The sequence below is a fragment of the Psammomys obesus genome, unplaced genomic scaffold (assembly GCF_907164565.1).
Source record: "Psammomys obesus unplaced genomic scaffold, mPsaObe1.curated_primary_1811, whole genome shotgun sequence".
Lineage (NCBI taxonomy): Eukaryota > Metazoa > Chordata > Mammalia > Rodentia > Muridae > Psammomys > Psammomys obesus.
The window spans coordinates 4,944,423-4,967,773 of NW_026596073.1; the positions used below are offsets into that span (position 1 = coordinate 4,944,423).

The 23,351-nt window shown below is 45.8% G+C and overlaps 1 protein-coding gene across 1 annotated transcript; it reads left to right on the plus strand.

Moving 5' to 3' along the window:
• Positions 1-4,347: 4,347 nt before the first annotated feature.
• On the plus strand, positions 4,348-22,472 carry Csrp2 (cysteine and glycine rich protein 2). The gene is made up of 6 exons (XM_055626088.1): positions 4,348-4,435; positions 15,703-15,815; positions 18,370-18,538; positions 21,058-21,187; positions 21,615-21,708; positions 22,204-22,472. Exons 2-6 carry the CDS (start codon positions 15,704-15,706, stop codon positions 22,278-22,280), a joined length of 582 nt encoding a protein of 193 aa, XP_055482063.1. The 5' UTR covers positions 4,348-4,435; position 15,703; the 3' UTR covers positions 22,281-22,472.
• Positions 22,473-23,351: the final 879 nt, after the last annotated feature.

Here is a 23,351-nt window from a genome sequence, read left to right on the forward strand (position 1 = left end):
AAAAGAGCCACACATCCTCCCAAGACCAAGGACGGCAACTGCCAGCTCCAGAGAAAACACAGGCAGAGGATGAAGGCTGAGGTAAAGTTGTCTGGTGACTGTGGATGTAAACGAAGAAGCAGATGCTGCTAACTGAAGAAAAAAAGAGATAAGTGACCCATCATCGGAGGGCACAGATGAAATGAGTTACTTTCCCACGCATGTTGAGCTAGAAAAACTCAATTATAGCAAAAGATGTACGTATGCGCAGAGCTAGAAAATCTAGGGAATCTTGTATAAAAAAGACATAAATATGGTGGTAAGAAAAGATAACAATATGAGAGGAAATTTGTGCCCATTGATGAGAGGGGGTTGGAGAAAGAATAACATATGAGTGAACAGGAGTCTGTGGCGGATTTAAAAACACACAACCATGACCAGTACCTCGGCTGTTCTTCGCTCCCAGGATTTAAACATAGAAAACTTGCTTTCTTCATCAGAAAATGCTCCAGAGAGGGTCACTGTTGTGTGTGAACTGTTAACATCCCCACCATTGCTACTAAGCCGTGACTAAGTAATGAGCAGCAGTTTTTTGTTTTGTTTTCTGTGTTGTCCGTTAGCAAACTGAGAAAGTTCCCCTTTGGTTAGTATGCAATAAAAAAAAAAAAAAAAAAAAAAAATTTCCTCTCCATCTAGGCTCACTGGCTTCTAGAAAAGAGCACTTGGCCTTAAAATAAATAGGCTTTGGGTTTCTATCGAAAGCCATCTGACTGACAGGTTTTTTGTTTGTTTGTTTGAGGAAAAGTGATAAGAAATGGAAACAATGGAACTATTTGAAAAAATCTAAGGTTCAAGTACAAGTTATAAAGAAACATAACCTTGGTTCAAGCTGCCTCAGAACCCTGACCTTGACAGAGAATTTTGACTGAAAATTGCTTCCAGATATTGAAGGATCTGTTACAAGGGTACCATGTGTTTTGAGTGGGAAAAATGAAACCTCTTTTTGGGTGTTTTTTAACCTTCCATTTTGCCTTTAAGGTTGAAGGGATCAAATAGAGAATAACTATGTGGCAGTAAGTAGGACTTACTCTTGTCCACAAAGGCAAATTTTTTCAACCAGCCCTTCTCCAGGCACACAAATTTCTTTCTGTTAAATTCTCCTAGTTATTTCAGAGAACACTCAATACATTTCTACTAAAAAACCTTTAACAAGGCATCATAACTTGTTAGCAAAAAGAAAAAAAAAGGATTTTATAATATCTATTCCAAATATAACAATCATTTAGCAAGTGTTTACCGTGATCCAGGTGCTTTGCTTGGTATTTTACATACAGCAAGTGGTTTGTTCTCCTACAAGCTGCACAGTATTATTTTACAGATATGGTGATTTGAATGAGAACAGCCCCCACAAGCTCATGTGTGTGACTGTTTAGTCATCAGGAAGAGGCACTGTTTGAGAAGGATTAGGAGGTGTGGCCTTGTTGGAAAAAGTTTGTCACTGGGGTTGGGCTTTGGAGTTGTAGAGTCGCAAGCCAGGCCTAGTGTCCTCTCTTTGTGCTTGCGGATCAGCTGTATCTCTCAACTGCTTCTCCCTCACCATGACTGCCTGCCACCATGCTCCCTGCCATGATGATAATGGACTGAGCCTCTGAAACTGTAAGTAAGCCCCAAATTAGATGCTCTTTTGAAAATAAGAGTTGCTTTGGTCGTGTAGTCTCTTCACAACAAGGGCAACAGTTACTAAGACAACAGGTAAGAAACAGGAGCAAATAGGTTAAATACTGTTGGCTTCCCTCACAGTGAATGCTTGACATAATCAGCTTATAAAGAGGAGTGTTTTGCTCGCGTAGCTTGGTGGCCTAGCGCGCACTTAGCATGTGAAAGACCCTGGATGGATGGGATTCCCAGCATCTTACAGCAAAGGTTTGTGTTGGCTATGGTAAAGAACACAGCACACCAAAGCCTAGAGCATGAAGGAAAGGGCACGCCATGCTCTCAGAGCATCTTGGGAAACAAATGGGGAGGAAGAGATCAGGATCTGGGATCCCCTTTGAGGGCACACTCCTACCCACCCTAGACCTTCCGTAGGCCCCACGTCTTGTAAGTTCCACCTTGTCCCAATAGCACTGCAGCTTGGGCACAAAGCCTTTACTTTAATTCAGGCCCTAGAGCAGCAGCTCTCAACCTGTGAGTTGTGTCCCCTTTGAGGGTAGAATGACTCTTTCACAGGGATCGAATATCAGATATCCTGCACATCAGATATTTACATTACGATTAACAACAGTAGCAGAATTACAGTTATGAAGTAGCAATGAAATAAATTTATGGTTGGGGGGTCACTGCAAGAGGAACTGTATTAAAGGGTCACAGCATTAGAGAGGGTGAGAACCACCGCCTTTGAGGCTATTTCAGAACCAAGCTGGCACACGGCAGAGCTGAATATCGAAACCACACGTTCCACTCAAAAGCCACACTTTTTCTTACCATCATTTATAGTTCAAAAGCTAAAAATAACTTATTCATGTTCAGAACTGAAATTCAAGCTTAAACAATTTAAAAAGTAAACAATATATTAAAATATTGATAAATACAAATACACTTTAAAAAAATCAGTGTACACCATTCCCAGATTCACTGTGAAATATAGACAGAGAACAGAGAGCAGAAATATGTTTATCTTAGGGTTTCTATTGCTGTGAAGAGACGCCACAACTCTTAGAGAGGAAAAGAATTAATTGGAGCTGGCTTTCAGTTCAGAACTTTAGTCCAGTGTCACCTCAGTGGGAAGCATGGCAGCATGCAGGCGGGCGTGGTGCTGGAGAGGTAGCTGAGAGTTCTACATTTAGATGGGTAGGAAGAGACACACGGGGGGCCTGGCTTGAGCGCCTGAAACCTCAAAGCCCACCCCCAGGGATGCACTTATTCTAACAAGGTCACACCCAATTTAAAGAGGCCACACCTCCAAATAGCGCTACTTCCTATGAGCCTATGGGAACCATTTTCATTCAAACCCACCTCAACTTTCATAAATAGCTTTGCTTGATAGGTTTGTTTTGACCTTAGAATATAGAAACATTTTGACAGAAAGGCAACAGGTCAGGTCTGAGGCCCATTCCACAAAGAGCCTCTAGGGATCTCGGAAGTAGCAGAGAAAGGGCAATCATTTGCTGAAAAACAAGTTTTCAGTGAAAACAAAAGGCAAGCTACCCACTCAGGTAAGAAGTGCAGTAAGCCTGGGAGGTAAAGCTGACCGACTGGAATCATGAACGTAAGAATTGCCTGTGTTTAGAAAAGCTCACAGCAGGCACCTACACTTTGAAGGTCCTAACGCCATCTTGGGAGATGTCAGTCACTGCTTGCAGGGCCTTCGTACAGTACTTGGTAGACAGAGAATCTGGCTGCAATTAGAATTCAGTTCTGGATTGAGTCCAGCTAGTACACAGGATAAAACTGTCAGATACACACCCCAGAGGGGCGTCCCTCGATTCTGCCCCCCCCCCCCCTACAAAAGGGCCTTCGGCAATGGAAGCGGGACATAGTTATTATTATTATTTATTGTAGCAAAGCGAGGGTTCTGGTATTTAGCATGCAAAGGCACCCCGCAATTTCCTCCTAATTCCCACCGAAGAATCAACTAGCCTGTTAATAACTTGATGTTGGGCTTGGATGGAAGGAAAGATTGATTCGTTTTTTGGTTGCTGCCTTTTAGGGGGTCACCACTCTTCAACTAGTAATTCATAGGCCAGTCCACTACTAACGACAGGGGAGTGGATCACCAGGTGGCCTAGAGTACAAACCAGATAGCGATGACACCATTTCCCTTTCTGTCTGAAACAATATGTCATCCGCGAGCCCAGAATTTGGGTCCTTTCTGCTGTCATCGCTCGCAGAGGCCTCCCTGGGCTTTTCTGACAATGGCAAACCGAAACCCGAAGCCTTTTGGCGCCAGGGTTTCTGCGTGGGTTGTGGGTTTCTTCCCCCTCAGCAACGAGTGGTGGGGAAAGCAAAACACTTGGGGAATGAGGTGTTTTCATAACGTCATCTGTTTAGTCTAGATGGGGAACGCCGCTCTTTCAAGACGGGAAAGCTGTGGGCTCCACGCGGGCCGGAGACTGTCCCGCACCGGGGAGCCCTGCTTCGCCGGGGTGGCGGGACAGCCGATCTCGGCGGCTCCGGGCCCCGGGCAGCACCGGGCCCGCCGCGAGGGGCAGCTGGGTGCTGGGGGGAAGAGAGGCCGGCGCGCGGGAAGCCTACGGCAGAGGCGGGATTCCGGTCTTTTGTCTCGCGGCCAGGGAACCCGCAGGCTGCGCCGTCCGCCGGGCAGGGGGCGTGCCCACAGGCCACGCCCACCGCGGGCTTTAAAGGCGGGCCCGCGCGCGCCCCCGCCGCCTTCGCGCTCCCGGGTTCGTGCCTCGCCAGCTCCGCCCGCCGCCGCGTGCTCCCGCTTCCCGCTCGGGTGAGTCCCAGGCAGCCCGCGGGCCCGCGGGTCTCCGTCCTCTCCACCTGTCCTCCCCCTTCTGCCCCGGTGCGGGGTCCTCTAGCACACCTGCTGTTTGCCCCTAGGCCATTCCTACCCCCCGGGACCGCGTGTCCTTGGGGCAGTTAAACCATCATCCACCCCCACCCCCCACCCCCGGGACCTTTAATTTCCAATTCTGTTCTTTGGGGAAAAGGAGAGCTGGGAGTTTCTCGTGGCCGCCAGCCCCTCTTTTTGTAGCCGCAGACTCTCTCCCGGGGCCGATTCTCCATCGCCTTCGAGTAGGAGGAGGTTAGAGGCTTCGGGGCTCCAGTACCCCAAGTACATGTGCATGCCCAGCCCAGCCGACCTTCTTGGGGACTGGGTAGGCGCCCTGGGGTGGTGAGCGTCTCCACAGCCCGCCGAGCCCCAGTTCTTCCCCTGTAGCTCCTGGCCATCATCGCCTTTGTTCGGTGGTCTCTGCCCACCAGGCACAGAATCTTAAATGTAGAAGAAACCTTAGTGAAACCGGAGCGAAATTCAAGTTGAACAGTCCATCCTAGCTTCCCCCGGCACTTTCTACCTTTCAGGTACAAACAGGAATGCAGCATTGCTTGGTTCTGAAGTTCTGCAACAGGTCCTAAAAGTCACCATCTGGGTTCGAGCTGGGGAGAGAGGAGTGCTCTGGAAGCCTCTGCCCCTGGAAGCCAGGACGTTGAAATGTTTTTGTTTACACGATAACTCAAAAGTTATCATGTTTTGTTTGGGCTGCATACCACATCCATGTTTTCTTTAAAAGGCGCATTTCAATACAGAAAAAAAAAAAATTCATACTGGATGTAGTAATTTTTTAACTTGGACAGCGAAAATAGTTTAGGTATTGACTTTACTAATATATGCGAAATCTCTACGTACGTAAAAACCAAGAATCCCAAAAAGGACAACCACAAGGTGCAACCTACTTGTACCCAGATTCTTCAAGAAAAAAAGTTAAATGGTGATTTCAAAAGAAAGAATCACACAATCTCAAAACTGCGTACAAATGATATTTGGGATCCCATTTTCTCGTAGTTGTTACTGAAAATTCCATCACTGCTTCTCAGCTTTTTGTTCCGTGTATTCTTTTTATAGACAGGTTTCCGTAGAAGTATACATCCCATGAGTCTTTGCGATGTTTGTTTAGTTATCTTTTAATGTGTTTGGTGCACACCTCAGTACTGGATAAAGGAAGAAAGGAACAGTTGGATGAAGGAAGAAGGAAGAAGGAATGAGGTGCATTTGGGGTAGCAGTAGATATTCATTAACAGATTTTATCCAAAGGTTCTTTTTTTTTTTTTTAATATAAATTGTCAGCAATTCCCAATTTTGTTTTCAAAAATTTGCTTGATATGGAATATGCTAAAGACCACTCTCAGGTCAGTACTGACCAGAGGACCTGTCCTGGTGAAATTGCACAATCGTGGACTTGAGGCAAATTGTATCTTTATCAAAAGATAGCATAAGTGTTGGTATAAAGTAGGGGGAGAGCAGAAAATGAGATACTAGGTCCAGGCACAACCCTGTCAATAAATAGCTAGGGAGAGCTCAAGTCTTTAATTTTTTTCTGTTACAAATTAGATGAACCAAATGAAATGGAGAGAGGGAGCCCTCTAAGGGAGAAGAGGCATAGCGCGGGGACGGCAGAAATGAAGCCTGGACTGTGTGACTCCCATGGCAGTACCCAACGGTGCTCTTCACTAGTTACCTTACTGTCTCGTTTCAGTTACTTCCTCTTATGAAATAGGTGTAACAGCATCCTTGCTGGGGACTGTGGGGGAGGGGGAGGGGGGTGTCAAAGGTGTGTGGGTAGGGGGGGGTGGGGGGGATTCCTTGTGTTTTCAGGCCACATTCAGGACTTTTCTGGAACTTGAAGTGAAATCGTTCTTGCTGTAAGTCTTTCAGGAGCACAGACTTCCACTTGAGCAGTCTCCCCTCCCTTCCCTCCATCTGCAGACCTTCAGAGGTCTCCTCAGGCTCCGTCACTGCCTGATTGGCATTTGCTTGCTACCTTTTGGATTCTGTTAACTGAGTATCTCCAAGCATCCTCTGTGCTCACTTCCTAGGGTTCCTGTTTTTGTGTGGCAGGCCTTTCTACCGTCCTGTGACATATCTGGACCTCTTCTCCAAACACACGCTTTTTTGTTTTGTGTTGCTCATAGTGCTGGGATTGAATCCAGGACCTTGTGAGTACTAAGTAGTCTAGACGGAGATACAATCCCGCCAATTTTTTTTTTTTTTTTTTTTTTTTTTAGACAAGGTTTTACAAAGTTTCCAGGGCTGGCCTTGAACCTAGATCATCCTGTCATAGTCTCCCAACTAGCTTGGATTTACAGATTGGTGTCTGGTCCAAAATGTTTTTAAATATATAAGATCCAGTGTGGGGGACTGAGCTCATTAGTCTCCAAATTTAAAGGAATTGTAATTCTTACATTAAAAATCAAGACCAGAGGACTGTTTCTCATCCTTCATTCTAGGGGGAACAAGGCACAATTTCTGGTTGTTACGTTTTATTGTTGTAAGTTGTAGAGAAAGAACAAATGATAGTGTGTTATTGTGTGTGAATCGTTTGCAAAGCTAGCTGGGTCCTTGAATTTTTACTTGAAGTCCTTGTGCCAACAATACTGGTTGCTTTTGACTAATAAAAGATCAGACAGATTATGATACAGCAAGGTGAAGGGACCTGACAGGTAACTGTAGGAAAAGGTTCCTCGTGGCTTCACGGGAGAAAAAGGAAGAGACTCGAATCCAGTATAGCAAAGACTCTGGCATAATCACAGATGACAGTACCTCTATCTGCATCTCTGTGGCTGGCGGTGAGCTTTGTTGGTGTTCTAAGTCAAATTGATAATTTTGTTTTCACGGTTAATTCACCGTTAACATCTGTCAGATTCCCATCCATAAAATGGAAATCATGGAAATGCCTACTTCATTTGTGAACATTAAAGCAATAAACCACTTAGCATGAATGAATATTGTAAATATTACAGGAGCGTGTGTAATTATCACTACTTGTTATGTAACAGAGACCACGTGTCAGGGTGTTTTGCATATATTGTTTAGTCTCAGAACCGCTTTATGATGTAACTAAATGATCATAATTTTCCTTTTTTGAAACAGGAGAACTAGCAGGTAAAATATAGTCAACCTTTACCATTCGCCAAGTAAGCAGGGATCCTGGCCTCCGAGTGTAGGTCTCACTCCTTGTAAGGCTCATGGAGATGTAGGATTGTTTGAACAGTGAAATATCTGGTCATGGCCATAGACTGGGGGTTGCTATGGGATGTGCTGGGTCCAGAGATTACTAAATTTACAGTACAGTGTGTTTAGTTACAGAAAGTGACTGGGCAGGCACCGCCCACACCCAAGTCTGGAATTTTGCCGTACTCCTGCTGAAGGCCTTTTCGTAACAGCATGCACATGATTTAAGATGGAAAGGCCAAGTTCACTCAGTTGATGGGAGGTGTCTTTCCTTGTTAAAATTAGACTTTGGTCAGCGGAGAGGAGAAGGAATTTTTGTCAAGAGTTTGAGCCTGCACCGGCTTCGCTGCCTGGATGGGGTTCTGGGCAGGCAGGAATCTCTTTCTGCGTGTGACACGGGACGATGGAGAATCCTCCATGACTCGGATGATCTTAACCTTTAAAGTTCTCGTGGGGAAAAAAACAGGGGAGTTTTAGGAACAGTTTCAAAACTCGAGTGTGATATGCTGCTTTGGAGGTCAGTGACCTTGGCGGGCATGCACCGTTGAACTTGGTGCCGTAGCCAAGCCGGGTGGTGTTCCTGAAGAAGAGGTGGCCTTAGTGGAGTTCCTGGCCCTCTTCCTGGTACTCAGGTGCTCACACGTGCTATCTCCTTAACTCCCCTCCCCAACCCAGTTTCCAAATTACAATTCAGGTGGTGGAAGCTCAAAGGTTAAGAACTTTGCTAGTGTCACTGAGGTGGTAACTGTCTTTCAGACCTAAGTTCTTCAAAATCTAACTTCCGCACTCATTGTGTTGTACCACGGGACTGTCAATAAGAAGTGTTAAGGTAGCGTGTACTTCTGTTGTCTTGGCAGACATTGCTGTAGTAATCTTTAATGCACAATCTTTCATGCACTTAGTCTTCCTCAAGGAACACACTATCGTTGGATACACAAGATAAAACCATCTCAGTAAATTTGAAACTGACTTAAAATTCGTTGACATAGTTGTGTGTGCACATGCAGGTGAAGGCCAGAAGTCAATGTTGGGTGTCTTCCTTGATCACTGTCTACTTTAATTTTGTTTATTTATTGCTGTTTGTTTTGTTGATAAACAATAGCCTGACCCTGGAGCTCGCTGATTCAGCCATGATGGCTAGCCAATAAGTTCTGGAGATCTACCGGCTCCTGTTTCCACACGTGTTCAGACTGCATACACACACACACACACACACACACACACGCTGCTATGGCCATCTTTTGTGTCTGTACTGGGGAACCAAACTCACATCCCCGTGAGTTTGTGCAGCTGGGCACCTTACAGATGGCACGCTCTCACCAGCCCTGTTTACATATTTTGAAAAATCATTTTATGTGTATGGGTGTTTTGCCTGGATGCATGTATGTGCAGCACAGGTGTGCCTGGTTCCCTGAGGGATTCCGGAGAAGGCGTCGGATCCGATGGAGGTGGAGTTACAGAAGGTTGTGAGCTGCTGTGTGGGTGCTCGGAACTGAACTCAGGGCCTCTGGGAGAGCAGCAAGTGCTTTTAACCACTGAGCCATCTCTCCAGCCTGTTTACATGTCTTTACCATCAAAGAAAGAACAAGTCCCTAAGAAACAGACATTCTCCTTTATAGCGTGTGTGTGTGTGTGTGTGTGTGTGTGTGTGTGTGTGTGTGTGTGTCTGTGTGTGTGTGTACACGTGTGTTGGGGGTAGGATTTGCCCATAGTCAACAGTGTCTTTATTGCTGTCTATTTTTTTTTTTTTTTTTGAGACAAGGTCTCACTAGGCCTGGAGCTCACCTTTTGTTTGTTTGTTTGCTTAGGTGGTTGGCTACAGAGTCCCTGAGATCCTCCTACCTCCTTCCTCCCCTAGCTCTGGGATTACAGTGTATGCCTTTTTATGTGGGTGCTGGACATCTGGACTCAGGGCCTTCCCCGTGCTTATGCAGCAAACTATTTAGAGCCATGCCCTTGGCCCCTGCCTTTCAATCCTCAGTTCCCAAACCAATGTAAGGTGTATGGCTTCTAGAGCAGCGTTGTTTGGTTTGGTGCTGTGGCTGGAGCCCAGAGCCTCCATCCCAGGCCTGTGGCTCAGGTGCTCAGGGAGGCGCACCTGTGGTTGTTGAGTTATGCTTCTATTGAATACTTGGCAAGCTGCAACTATGCAGTGCTTCCAGTCCACCCCTCCCCCGGTGGAACCTACCTACAGAAGCAAATTTAGAACTTAGTCCCTGGATCATGGAGGGAGGGAGGTCAGTTGCCTTCATAGGCAGTGGCTAGAAGGATAAAGAGAGAATTATAAATGAGTATTCATCATGAAATTTACACATCCCTCTGGACCTGGTGGCACAGGCCTGTAATCCCAGCTACTTGAGAGGCTGTGTCAGGCGGATCATAGCTCCTGGTTGACTGAAGCAACTCAGTGAGACAGCTTAGTGTCCCGGCATTTTTAAAAAGTCAGAATTAGGCAGGGAGCTGTAACCATGGGGGAGGACGCGCTACCCTTTAGTTCCCGGTAGCACACACAGAAGCTGAATAATGTGAAATGACGAGAACACTGCCGTCTGAGTGCCTTCCATGCAGCATTGTCTCCCCAGATTCTCAGAGCTCTGTAGAGAAGGAACCACAGTCCCCGTCTCTCAAGAGGGGAATGGCAGACTATGTTGGCTACTTGGCTCAGGCTCTCGCTGCATGGTTCCTTGGCTTTAGTGTTGGAGGGCCAGGGTGAAGATTTGGCTTTCTTAGAAGGAGGCAGACGGAGCTGGGGCAGCAGGTTACCAAGACCTCGAGGATCCATTCTTGGCGCTGTTGGGTTTACTAGCTGAGAGAATTAAACTTCGTAGGTAGCTGGAGCAGCAGAAGATAGAAACCTTCAGACTGTCGTGAGGTGCGGCCTAATTTCTGGTTAATGACAGCTTTCAAATAGAAGCTTTGCCAAGAACCATTGTATTAGGAACAGTGCCACTAATTCCATCCCTTAACAAGCCACTTTACTCCCCCGAATGTGGCTCAAGATGAGGCTGGTTTATAAAAACTTCCCCTTTTGAGAGAGTAGACAATAGCCAAGTTTCTAGGATAACAGCGAAGCCTTTTATGTGGAAGTGTTGAAGCTGGGAGCCTTGAAAGTCTGGATTTATTCACAGAGCCACTCCGAACCGTTAGTACTATTAGGTCAGGTGACTTCAGCTCCTAAACAGGGACTTATACACCTAAAGACAACAGGTTTGTTCTTTTGAGGTTCTACAGAACCAGCAGTAGAAGGATGGCTTGGTCCATGGGGCTGGAGAGAGAGCTCACTGGTTAAAAAAGCACTTGATACTCTTACAGAGGACTGGAATTTGGGTCCCAGGACCCACACGATGGCTCAAAATCAATGTAATACCGTTCCAGAAATCAGTTGCCCCCTTTTGGCCTCTACAGGCACTGCATCCATGTGAAAGATACATAGACAGATGTGCAGGCAAAATGGCCAAATATATAAAGTAAAAATAGATCTTAAAAATAAAGTCACACACACATTAGAGAATGACTTGACCCTCATGGTCACTTTGCAGGTCTCATTGGTCACCTGAAGAAGAGAAACATACCAGGTGAGTCAGATTTAGCCTCTAGTCATGTCTCAGAAGGATAAGTCTCTTGGATTTGGGTTGGTGTTTTAGACTGAGGAGAAGCAGGAAGGGAAGGGTTCACATATGTATTAGCATGCTTTATGTTTTGGCATGTAAACAAGGCATTTCAGTCCAGTGCAATGGGTAAGTTCTAGTTCTGAAAGTTACATTGAAAACCCAAGAACAAGACTAAAAGCAGAGAAAGCCAGTGTTTGGCCTACACTGTAAGATGTGTGGAAAGTGGGATTTTATTTGTGCTCTGAACATTCTGTAAATGAGCGCATAGGATTGGGGAAAGGCATGTGGCCCAGATTGCTCAGGGCAGAGCCATTCTGCTGTGATTAATGGCAGCTGTTGCAGAGGAGCACGGCCAAAGGCTTGGAGGAAAAAAACAAAAAACAAAAAACGAAGCCTTGCATTTCTTAAAAATATGCACAGCATTGCCAAGAGTGACAGAAATGGAAGGTTATCATATGTTCTCCTGCCAAATTCGGGTCCCGGCCATAGGGATTCAGACTCAATGTGTGAAGATGAACTTCTTTTCTTAGGCCGGCAGTACTGGAAGTGGGGCGTCGTCAGACATTTCAGTGTCCGGGAATGAGGCTCATGAGGGACCAAGCAGCCAAGAGTTCTCTTCTCTTTGGCTCTGCGTGCGGGATGAGTACACATACAAAACATATAGATGGGAACTGACTGCAACTACCCGTCGGCTGTTCCAAAACAGACCACGAGCCCCACCGGGGCTCCCTGTGCATGCTTTTGCCTACAACAAAGAAAGGGTTCTTCAGAAAGCCCTTAAGATGGATGGGACGTTAATGTCTAGATACAAGCTACATGAACTGGTAGCAAGTGGGAGAAGTCCAAGGTGTGGTCGAAGCAGAAAAGCTAAGTACATTGCAAGCAGAGCGTTATAGAAGGCCCAGGTAAATTAAATGCCAGGTACCCACCGTTGGCTGCAGTGCCATGCACGGGAGAGTAAGAGAGGACTGATAGTAACTGCTACCGCATAGAAAGGGGACATATTAACTCCTTAGACAAACGAACTGCGACTGCTTTTCACTGGAAAGAACGGCATACGTGGCCAGTCTGGTCTCTTCTCTTAAAATATGTCTGAATGTTATTCAAGGACAACTTGATCTAACCTTGGTCTTGACGGAGTTGTGTTTCCTCATTGAGATTGCTCCAAAGACGGATACCAGGATCAAAGAAAGCTGGCTACCAGGCTGACAGTAAACTGCTCAGGTTTAATATGAGGGGACACACCTTGATAATAGGAGTGCCTCAATAGCCAAATGGCTACATGTAAGTCTGGATTTGACCTCTGGCCTCTTCAGGACTGATGAGGGACCCTCCAGCAGATGCCTCTTGCATCCTTGAGCAGAATGCGCACGAGTGGGTGACCTTGGAGGCAAGGGCAGTCACTGTCAATCTCTAATCATATTTCAAACTCAAGCCAACACGGGCTGTTGGAGCTAGTATTCTGTGTCTAGGGTTTATGGTCGGGCTTAAGTTTCACTTGGAGTTTAAACAATGAAGCACCTGTTTTCACGGAGGGGAATGAAAGGCAGACGCAACATCAAAAGGGAAAGTCAGAGTGGGTGGCAAGCTTGTAACACTTGCAGGCCCTTGGAATGCTTTTATTTCTGTCTGGCAGAAGCGGTTTCTTTTTTGCAAATCGATACCCGAGACTTAGTGCTAACTAGTGCTATCAGTCTGGACTCTGTGCGGAGGGATGTTGGTACTGTTTATTTCAAGGAACAGGCTCTGGTCTCACATGGTTTGAAAATCAAATTCAGTGTCTCATCTAAGCGAGGAGTTCAGTTCAGCCAAATCAGGGGCTCAAAGACTCAGCACGTTTCTCTTCCTCTGTGCGTGGCACCATGGGCTCTCGGGTCTTTTGTTTACAGTATCTACTCTTTATTCACCCTGTTCTAAAGCACAGCTCTGGGTTCACCTTTTGCTGAACTCGACTGGCAGGAGAAGGTTTCGTGTTCATACCTGGCTCACAGTTGCCATGGTGTGAGAGGTTGCTTTGGTCCAAAATGCCTGTTTGAAACCCAAACCCCAGTGCTAAATTGTTGGGAGGCAGGGTGCAGCAAACTGAGGACGAAATGGAGTAATGCCCCTCGTAAGAGGCTTGCAGGAGTAGGTGTCCTTTCTTGCTCTTTTGCCATGTGAGGATGGTGTCTCCCCGTTGAAGGCAATCTTGGAAGCAGAGGCCAGGCTCTCCGACCAGACACCAAGCCTACCTGCAGTTTGAAATTTCCTGCCTTGAGAACTCCGAGAAATCCATTTCTGTTCTTAATAGATCGTGCAGCCCGAATCTGTTAGAGCAGCACAAAACAGGCTAAGGCCAGCAGAGTCAGTACCCGGGAAACCAGTGCTTTCAAGCCGCGTGTGCTGCAGCTCTCTGCAGGAATCTGACCGACACGACCTGTTTTGCTCGGCAGGTGACCTGGTGGCATCCCAAACTCCTATAGCATAAACAAAGACACTAGGATGCCTGGATTCTTTCTTAGCAGACACTGCACATGCCAGGGCTTTTGAGAAAGTCCAGATATATTCTGGTTGCCCAGAGCCCATGTTTGTCTAGCTCAGTATGGAAGCCCCTTCCTTCCTCCTGCCTCGGGGTATGGGACTCCTCCTTTTTTGCTGTTGCTTTCTGTCCGTGAGCCCACACTCCTTTCTGCCTTGCCCCCATCTCCTGTCCCCTTTGGTGGCGTGTTATCTGGTTTTTCTGAAACAAGACTTGGGCACACTGACTCTGCACACTCGTGGTCATCCTTGTCTTAGTCTATTTTCTTTTGCTATAACACACCCTGGATTACATTATAAAGGAGTTGGTTCTGGCTAATGGTTCTGGTGGCCGTGAGGTCTAGGATTGGTTACCACGGAGCTACAGGCTGTCCCATGTGTGGAAAAGTGGAAGGGTAGACAGGCGTGTTCATACAGATACAGAGAGGATGGGCTTTCTAACAGCCCTCCATTGCGAGAATACACCCCCTCTGTGTAACCATGGAATCCCCAGGACCCAAGTACTACCACTAGGCCCCAACCCCCTTAATCTGCCATATGGAGGAATTAAATTTCAGCATGAGTTTTTGTGAATACTAATGGCACACGAACTCAAGTTTCCAAATGCTTGCCTGAAGTTTACCTTGAAGTGGTCGTTTCAAACCTGTATGTGCTAGGAGAAATGTTCCCTCCACACTACTCTGGAGGAGAGTCTAGGGACAAGGTGCCCACTGCAGTGATTGATTGTATAAATATTTAATATAGAAGGCCTATATTAAATATTAACTTAGTAGAGTTCTGGACCCACCTTAATGGTTGTATGGGAATCTGCCCTCTTTTAATGTTGAAGATTAACAACTCATTAACACTTCCATGCTTATCAACGCTGTTCTGGGTTTATATCGAATGTCAGCCTTTAGAACCAGCCATTTGATAAAGGCAAGGGGGCACATCCAGAAACTTAGCAGGCAGAGGTTGCAAGTACCCTCACAGAAGGGAAGCCCCCAAAACGGTGTTGGGAGAAGGGACTATTTCACTGTGTTGTTAGAGACCAGTGAGGGGACCACAGAAACCAGTCAGTTCCCTTCTCAGCAGGCTGGCTTGGTGTCCTGGCTCCAGCAGTTGAGAATGCTGGCATTCAAACATTGGCCAGGTTAAAGCTGTCCCAGGAGGCCAGTTTAGAATGTTGCTCCTGCTTCATAGTCTGGGATTTAACCTCGTGTTTCCCATCACATCAAACCATGTCTGGAGGTTGTCCCCACATACTTTCACAGACCTGAAAAAACCTGACAAACCTGCCAACTGTTGGCTGGACAGGGGCCTCTGGGGTTAGGAAGTGCACAGCAGCACAGCAGCTTTCTTGGCAGCGGTCTGGACGTGTTTGTTGTGGTGACCGCGGGGATCCCATGCAGTGTGCTAGGCACAGACAGCTATCTGAGCCATAACCAGATCGAACACTAGCAGGCATATACAAGTATGTCCATGGCTTATGCACATCAAATGTTAAGAATTTAATGTCTTTACAGTGAATTAAACATGAAGCAAATGACTCTACTTAAATGTAAGGTTTCCAGCTGAGTTTTTAAAAGGTTCGTTAAGAACTGGGTGTGAGAGGGGCCAGTGTCTGCCCCTCCACTCCCATATTCATTCCTGTGGATTCTGGTGGCGTATTCCCCATTGTACTTTGGTGACCTGTCTCTTCCACTGAATGCAAGTCCTTTGTCTTCTAGAGAAAAAAAAAAAAAAAAAAAAAGACGCTGCCTGAGCCAGTTTTCTAATGAGAGCTATAATTTGGGAAAAGAGATGGGGCTATTTTGGAAGAACGCAGGCCTTTGAAAGATGCGGTTTGGGTGGTTCATGAGGAAGCATGATCCGCACGGTGTCCTGAGCGCAGCGCGTCCTAACGCCTCCTTTGTTCTGCAGAATGCCTGTCTGGGGCGGTGGAAATAAGTGCGGGGCCTGCGGGAGGACGGTGTACCACGCGGAGGAGGTGCAGTGTGATGGGCGGAGCTTCCACCGCTGCTGCTTTCTGTGCAGTGAGTATCTGCCTCCACCTTGACAGAACGCTGTGTAAAAGCTCCGGTTTAATAACCCGAAGAAAACTAACACTGGCGAAGAGTAGTATTTTAGAGGGACAGGTGGTTTCTATGCCTCTGTCGTCTTCAGACACTTTGAGTACCGAGCGTAGAGGGAAGGAAGACACCTGGCCCTCCCTTCCGGCCATTTGGCCTTTGCTTTTGTCACCTCCGTGTCCCTGCTTCGGTGTGAGGGCAGTCTGGTACCTACTGAAGGTTTCTGGCACACCCTGTGTGTTTGGCTTAGTTTTGATAAGTAAGGGGATCGTGGCCAGTTTTCTCTTTCTTTCCGGCTGGGTTCCTTTCTGACATAGGACCACTGCTCTATGATACTGAGCGTTAGTTACTCACGGTAATTGTTATTCTTCATTTGGGAGAAGAGAACGGGATACCTAGGGCCCACACAGGCACACTGAGAGTTATTGTTTACTAGGTGTGTTGTGAAGAGGTGTAGACAGTAAGTGCAACGTAAAGCAACATTATCTGTGTGTTTTGAAGAAAAAACACCCTGTGAGAGAAACAAGAGACAACCCATTCACAAGACATAGCATTATACAGTGAAAAGTACTGTATGCAGCTATATTTTAAACATAAATTTGTTGGGCCAGCGTGTCCTGTCGTATACCTTTAAACCCAGATCTCTGAGTTTGATCTCAAGTTCTAAGTCAGGCATGTGGCATCGAAAAGACATTGAGACCCCGTCTCCACAAGCTGAGAGCCACTGCTCTCAGGAAATTGCTTACATTAAGAATTAAAATTTAGGAGAAAAAAAACCTTTCAAATGCGGCCTCTCCTGTTTCCATACGAGAGCTACGAGCTGTCTGCACTCATGCACAGCATGAGTGACAGTGAAAAGTAACAGAAAGCTGTAGTTATGAAAAGGAAAATTATTACACATGCATTTTTTATGACTTCATCATGACCGCTGTTCCTTAGATTTGGTTGAACTGTTTCTTTTCTGAAGTAGTGGCTTTTTTCTCTTTGTGATTTTTTTTTTTTTTTTAAGGGAATCTATTTCAACAGGCATGTAACTAAGCAACATGTTGGAACTCTGAGATGCAAATACTTTAGAAATTGTTCCCAGTTTCTTCTGGGTTAAGCCCCGAGGGTTGCACCATGACCAAATCAGTGTTTATTTACTAACTGCCAGGCTCTTTGCTGTCAGCGTTCCTCTTTCCTAATATTTGTCTCTGCTGGCTGAAGCCCTAACAAGGTAATTCAGGGTCACAGATCTTCGAGAATTTGCTGCGGAGGCCAGGGCTGAAGAGGGATGACAGCGCACAGACTGTCGTGCTAACACACGGGATTGCTTTGGTTTTCCAGTGGAGAGCGTTGAACCTAGGATTTTGTACTTGCTAGGCAGGTGCTCTATCAGTGAGCGGCATCTCCAGCCCTAGCATACACATTTTTGAGAACAGATTTTGTGTGTACTTATGCTGTACTGAGACTATTTTGCGTTAAGGTCAGGAGGTTAATGTCTTAAGCAACTGAATTTTAGCATTGAGCCTAAAGTTGAGGTCCACAGTAGCTGCCATTTATTCTTCTAAGGAGCACCTTAGTCTAAGATATCAGAAGCCTGGCATTGTTTATTTTAAACCAGCTGGCCAGCTATTCTTTTGTCCACCTCCCTTCTTCTTTTTAGGGGGTGAAATTCCTCCCTCTACTGCACTAAGCTTTGACTTTCAGCTGTCCAACTGTGCCTGCCACCAGTGAGTTCCCTCACAATGTTTTATTTTGGTTTTTTCCCTCAAGCTGATTTGCAGTTTTAGAAAGTGAAATAATGTCTGGATAAAGCATGATGACATTTGGCAGTTTTATGAAGTGGGGTACGTAGAAATGTCTTGTGGTAAGGAATCCATCAAGAAAGAATGTATTCTCCTTTGAGACAGGAAAAGCAAATGCTGGCTTCAAACCACTTGATGAGTTTCAGACCCACTTATCACTGCTGGGAAAGCTGCTGGGGAGATGGAAGAATGATTTTCTTTTTTCATTCTAGACAAGGAATAAAAACTAGAATTTTGGATTTATATCTTTTTATCCAGAGGGCACTCTTGGTGGTGGTGGTGGGGGTACCAGCAGAGGCCAATGGCAAGGCAAGCACTACTCTTTTGTTCTTTATCAGGTTGTGATGCAGCAATTTCTGGTGTGGCAAGTCAGAAAGAATGAGTGTTAAAAGCTGAAAGAGTTTGTGAGTAAGGCATTATTCACTCTTTCTATAGGCACTTCTAAAACTCCCTTCCCTCCTACCAATAGGCAAATCCTAGGGAAAGTTAGAATCCCTGGTGTTGAAACTGTAGGAACGTTCTTTCGAAGCAGCTAGCACACATACCCCAAGGGCAGCTACTCAATCTCTAGGTGAGGTAGGGCTGTGCAGATGCTCGCTCAGAGCTTTTGGGAAACCACAGGATAAACTGTGGGACAGAGACAGCCTTTGTCACTTGGAGACAGCACTGCCTTAAGAAAAATATACATTGTTAAGTGATGCTTAAAAATCTAACTTTTCCCCGGGGCTTAGTGGTTTGCAGGAAAAATTTAGACAGCACAACAGTAGCAATTCATGATGAAGAGATCTACTGCAAATCCTGCTACGGAAAGAAGTATGGACCAAAAGGCTATGGTTACGGCCAGGGCGCTGGCACGCTCAACATGGACCGTGGTGAGAGGCTGGGCATCAAGCCAGAGAGGTGAGAGAATGCTGTTACTGTCTTAAACGTGGGTAGAACAACTGCTGCTGCCCAGATGCCAGGAGCCTGGCAATTTCTACATATGCAGCTTAAGCTCAGCGAGATGTGATGTCACCTCTACCGAACACTATGTAAACACGACTTTTTTTTTTATGGTATAAGATTTATTGTAGAAGGAGAGAGGTGAGAAAGAGGAGGAAGGTCCCCCGGGGAGACAAAGAGAAGCCGAGGAAGTGACAGCACTGTAGCCAAAGTATTGTCAGTTTTGTATTTAGAGTCTTAGTAATTGCTGCAGGGACTTCTAGCCCTGGATTTACTGCATTTTACGTCTCAAGGAAAGTGACTTAAGTTCACATTCCATAGCAATTTGGAGATCAAATATTACAAAGTGTTTGAATCATGAGATGCTGCTTTTACACAATTAAGAATTAAGCAGTCCATGGAAAGTCATTAGTCACTGTTTCCTCAGGAAATTACTGTCCTTTAACTTAAAAATTAAGTTTCCTGTTTCTGATTATTTAAGGGAAATGCAGAGCGTTAGTCTTCGGCACTGATACCAAAGGGCCAGAGTGTTAAGTCTGCTCACATAACTCAGTGCTTCACTTTCCTGCTCAGTAATTCCATCTGGAACGTCCTCTTCTCATCTCCTCCCTCTTTCCTCTCGCCCTGTTTCTGGAATAGGGTCTTCCTCTATGGTCCGGGAACTGCCGATACAGCCTTTGTGGAGTGTTAAAATGTTAAAAAGCATGCACTTTTCATGCTCACCTGTTAAGTGCAGTCCCGATTCCAGAGGTTTAATTTCAAAATTTTCAAAATACAGGTTACCTTCAAACCTTCCCATCAATGAAAACTAAATTCATCCATGACCCCAAAAGTCAGTGTTTGTAGCCATACTTGGCAAACCACTGTGATGAAGGATGTTTTTCTGCTGTTTTTCCACCTTTTCCAGCAATGAGCAAGCTCTGTGTGCACGCCCTGTGAGCGGCTGTGTGCCTGTTCTTCTTGTCGGGGCCATGTTCTACTCTCCCTTTAGGATCTGGTCTAAAGACTTCCTTCTCCCAGAAGCCTGTCTTAATGACCCAACACCCCTGGCGTGTCTTTCAACAAGCAGGTGGAAGTGCTTCACAAGGGGCTCCTTGAGAGGTAGCCCTGAGGTGAAGAACATGGTCTTTAAGGCGGACCAGTGTTTTCAGTTCAGGCTTACAACTTAACCCATCAGGAAGATGCTTAACACCTGAGCCCGCACTTTCTGTCTGTAATGGGAAATACCCATACCCTATGAAGTTGTTAAAATGCCAGAGGGGAGGGGAGCTTTGTAAAGTTCTTAATGACTGACATATTTGGAATTTTTTTTCCTTGGGACTCTAATCTTCAAGTGCTGGAAGTCATTTTTAGCAAGTTTTTAAAGATCATTTTAAAAAAAATAATCATTATCAAGTAGTGAAAATGTTTTGAACATACATGTTAGGTACAACTGAAGAAACATACAATAAATTCGTACTTTGAATTGGCCACACACACACACACACACACACACACACACACACACATACACACACGACTCAAGTACAGATACACACACTCATCAGCTCATGTAGAAAACTAAGTGACTAAAACAGAGTGAAGAGAGAAGGAGCAGGTAAAGTGTTGGAAAATTAATAAAAAAAACAGCATTTTATACAAAGTGAATAAACTGCCATCAATGAAAAATAAGTGTAAAACAAAACCCAGCATTTTAAGAGTTTGTTTGACTTTGCTAATGTGTGTACTTCAGCGGCGTATTGCACAGTACAGCGCTGTCACGCAGCCAGCACCAGCACCTGCCGACCTCCGGTTTGGAAATGCCCTCCTAGCCAGGAGGATGTTTTGCATACTCTGGTGTGCCTGCTTATGAATGGGGGGAAAACAAACCTGTTAAGTGATTCACCCTCATTACCTGTAAATATGACATCTTATCACATGAAAACGTAAAGTAAAACAGCAGAATCACAGGCAGATTTCCAGAAGTATTTCCCATGAAGAAAGCAGCTGACTCATACTTCACCTGCTAAACATATATGGAGCAACTAATCTGTGAGACTTGCTTGCCTTCCCTAGTCGTGAACAAGTTAACACAGCCAATGTGTTTGCAGGTATTTTTAATGCCAGGATTGTTTAACATTGACTCTGCATCTCCTGTCAACTACAAAGCTAGCTTCGATCAAGTGCATTGACAGGACTAAGGGGGAGAAATAACTGCTCAGTCATGGGAAGTGCTAGGGATTAAGTAAATTCCCTTTACACTCAGAGGGAGAGGAGATACTTAAGTTTCCGTCTGGCTTGACTTTTTCTAGTACCGATGAATGCAGACACAGGTGAGGTTAGTTCAGCCTTGCACACCTGGGCTCTTTCTTTATTCTGCCTGCGGTGGCAGCCTGTGGACCCCTGACGATGCCCTGGGCTAGTGAAGCCCTGCAGCCCCCGGTTAGCTTACAAGGACATCTGAGGAAATACTGCCTCATTTACCCCCTTTCCTCCAGTGCTCAACCTCACAGGCCTACAACAAATCCAAACACTTCTAAATTTGCCCAGAAATATGGAGGTGCTGAGAAGTGTTCCAGGTGTGGGGACTCCGTCTATGCTGCTGAGAAGATAATCGGAGCTGGAAAGGTAAACTGCTGACTCTAACGGGTAACTGTTACAGCCCCAGGCAGTCTATTGAAAAGGACGAAACTGCAAACAACCTGCTCTGTAGAGGTTCTGCAGTGTACCAGGGTCAGGACATCAGAGGATCATTAGATACCTGGACTTGGAAAAATTAATGCTGGATTCCTCTGGGCTGCTAAATTTTCAGCCAGGAAGGCAGCAGCTTCAAAGGAGCAGACTGGGTTTGTGGCAAAGCCAGAGCCTGCCCTCAGGCTAACAGCCCTTTACGGGTGGGTAGGGTATGGACAGGGAGGTCCAGCTTTCCAGCTAAGCCAACCCACAGCATGAGGAGGTTGCTCGTGGGTTGATTTTTCCCTAGCCACTTGCTGCATCTAAATCATACCAAAGGAAACAGGCCTCTTAAACGCCCTAACACACCTGTCTCTTCCAGCCCTGGCACAAAAACTGTTTCCGGTGTGCCAAGTGTGGCAAGAGTCTTGAGTCTACAACTCTGACTGAGAAAGAAGGTGAAATCTATTGTAAAGGTAAATCAGTTTGTTCCTGTTATCCGTTAGTGTTGAAAAGCCTACTGCTTAGCGAGGCACCAGACATAAACGTCCCCTCGAAACAGAAAAGGAGACATAGTACAGTGTTACTGCAGACACTCTTCCATTCCTATGTGTAACTCCCACAGGGCTGGGAATCTGGCCAAACAGCAAAGTGCTTATATAGTGCATTCATGAGGCTGAGCTTCAGGATAGCCTCCTGACTTCCTGCTTAAGCAAAGCATATGAGCACACGAAGGTCACGGACGTGTGCCTTAGCTGGATTTCGTGCTTGTAACTCAGCAGGGTTGTGACTACACTGCAGTGGGAACTCCTGGACTTTCTTCAGATTAGGGATGCTTCTAACAGAGCACACACTGTATCTTAAACTGACCTCTGCCAGAGTCTACAGTTTGTTTTTAACTGCACAACATCTGTCTTAAGCAGTGGTAGCAAAGTTAATGAACTCTGACTAACCCTCCCTTTCCTTTGTAGGGTGCTATGCAAAGAACTTTGGACCCAAGGGATTTGGCTATGGCCAAGGAGCAGGGGCCCTTGTTCATGCTCAGTAATGGCGTAAACCCAGAACTAAGCGTCACACAGAGTCTGTTGCCGAAACGCAGATGGCCTTACAGCACTCACAACTGTGAAACTCTGCCAGTGTTGCGTCCTGGGCTGGACAGGACAGCACTGCACTCCCGCTTACTCACTAGCATTTAAGAGCGTTTCCTGTACATTCGAAATAAAACTTTGGCTTGACTTGGTTACCGGCTCTTAATTAACCTTTCAGAGGAGCTGCTGTGATTTTAGGTAGTGGAAAATCCTTCCTCCAGTGAAAAGCACTATCCTGATTTAAAAAAAAAAAAACAAAGACAAATCAACTCCTTTGTGCACTAGGATAGCATTTGCACTGTGGGGGGTTACAATCATTTTTATTTTTGAGAATTTCATACAGATATACAACAAAATATGAGCATATGCCTGAAACACACCACCCTCCAATCGTCATTTTTTTTTTTTTTTTTTGTCTTGAAGGGGAGCTATTGCCAGGTAGTAGCTGCTTGGGGTAGGAATGAGGCTATCATTCTCTGGAGGTATGGCCACCAGCAGGTTTCCATGGTCCCACTCCCATGCACACACGGGCAGATCTTTTTTAGCTGTCAACATGCCTCAACTCATGATTGCCAGGCTACAACCATCACCAATTCAGCTCCTCTCAGACCCTATCTCAAACATAAGCTGATCAAGTAAAACCTCTGACATCTGGCCTCTGGCCTCCACTGCTCTTAGGACAAAGTCCCCACTCCTCACACACAGAGCTATAAAGCATCATTGGCATTTTGGCTAATATACTTTACACAAAAAGCTTTTTTTTTTCTTTTTTAAGTTTTTTATTCACTTTACATCCCCATCTCCTCCCCCTTCCCCCATACCCTTCCTCTAGTTCTCAGAAAGGGGGAGCCTTCCTCCCCTACCAACTAACCCCAGCCTGTCAAGTCCCATCAGGACTGCCTGCATCCTTGTCCTCTGTGGCCTGGCAACTGTATCCCGCCAGGAGAAAGTGATCAAGGAGCAGGCAACAGAGTCCATGTCAGAGACAGCCCCTTCTCCCCTTACTAGGGAACCCACATGGAGACTGAGCT

Coding starts and splice junctions, on each gene's coding strand:
- Csrp2 (XM_055626088.1), top strand. CDS start 15,704: ATGCCTGTCTGGGGCGGTGGAAATAAGTGCGGGGCCTGCGGGAGGACG. Junction 21,188..21,614: donor AGATAATCGGAGCTGGAAAG/GTAAACTGCTGA, acceptor TGTCTCTTCCAG/CCCTGGCACAAAAACTGTTT. Junction 21,709..22,203: donor AGGTGAAATCTATTGTAAAG/GTAAATCAGTTT, acceptor TTTCCTTTGTAG/GGTGCTATGCAAAGAACTTT.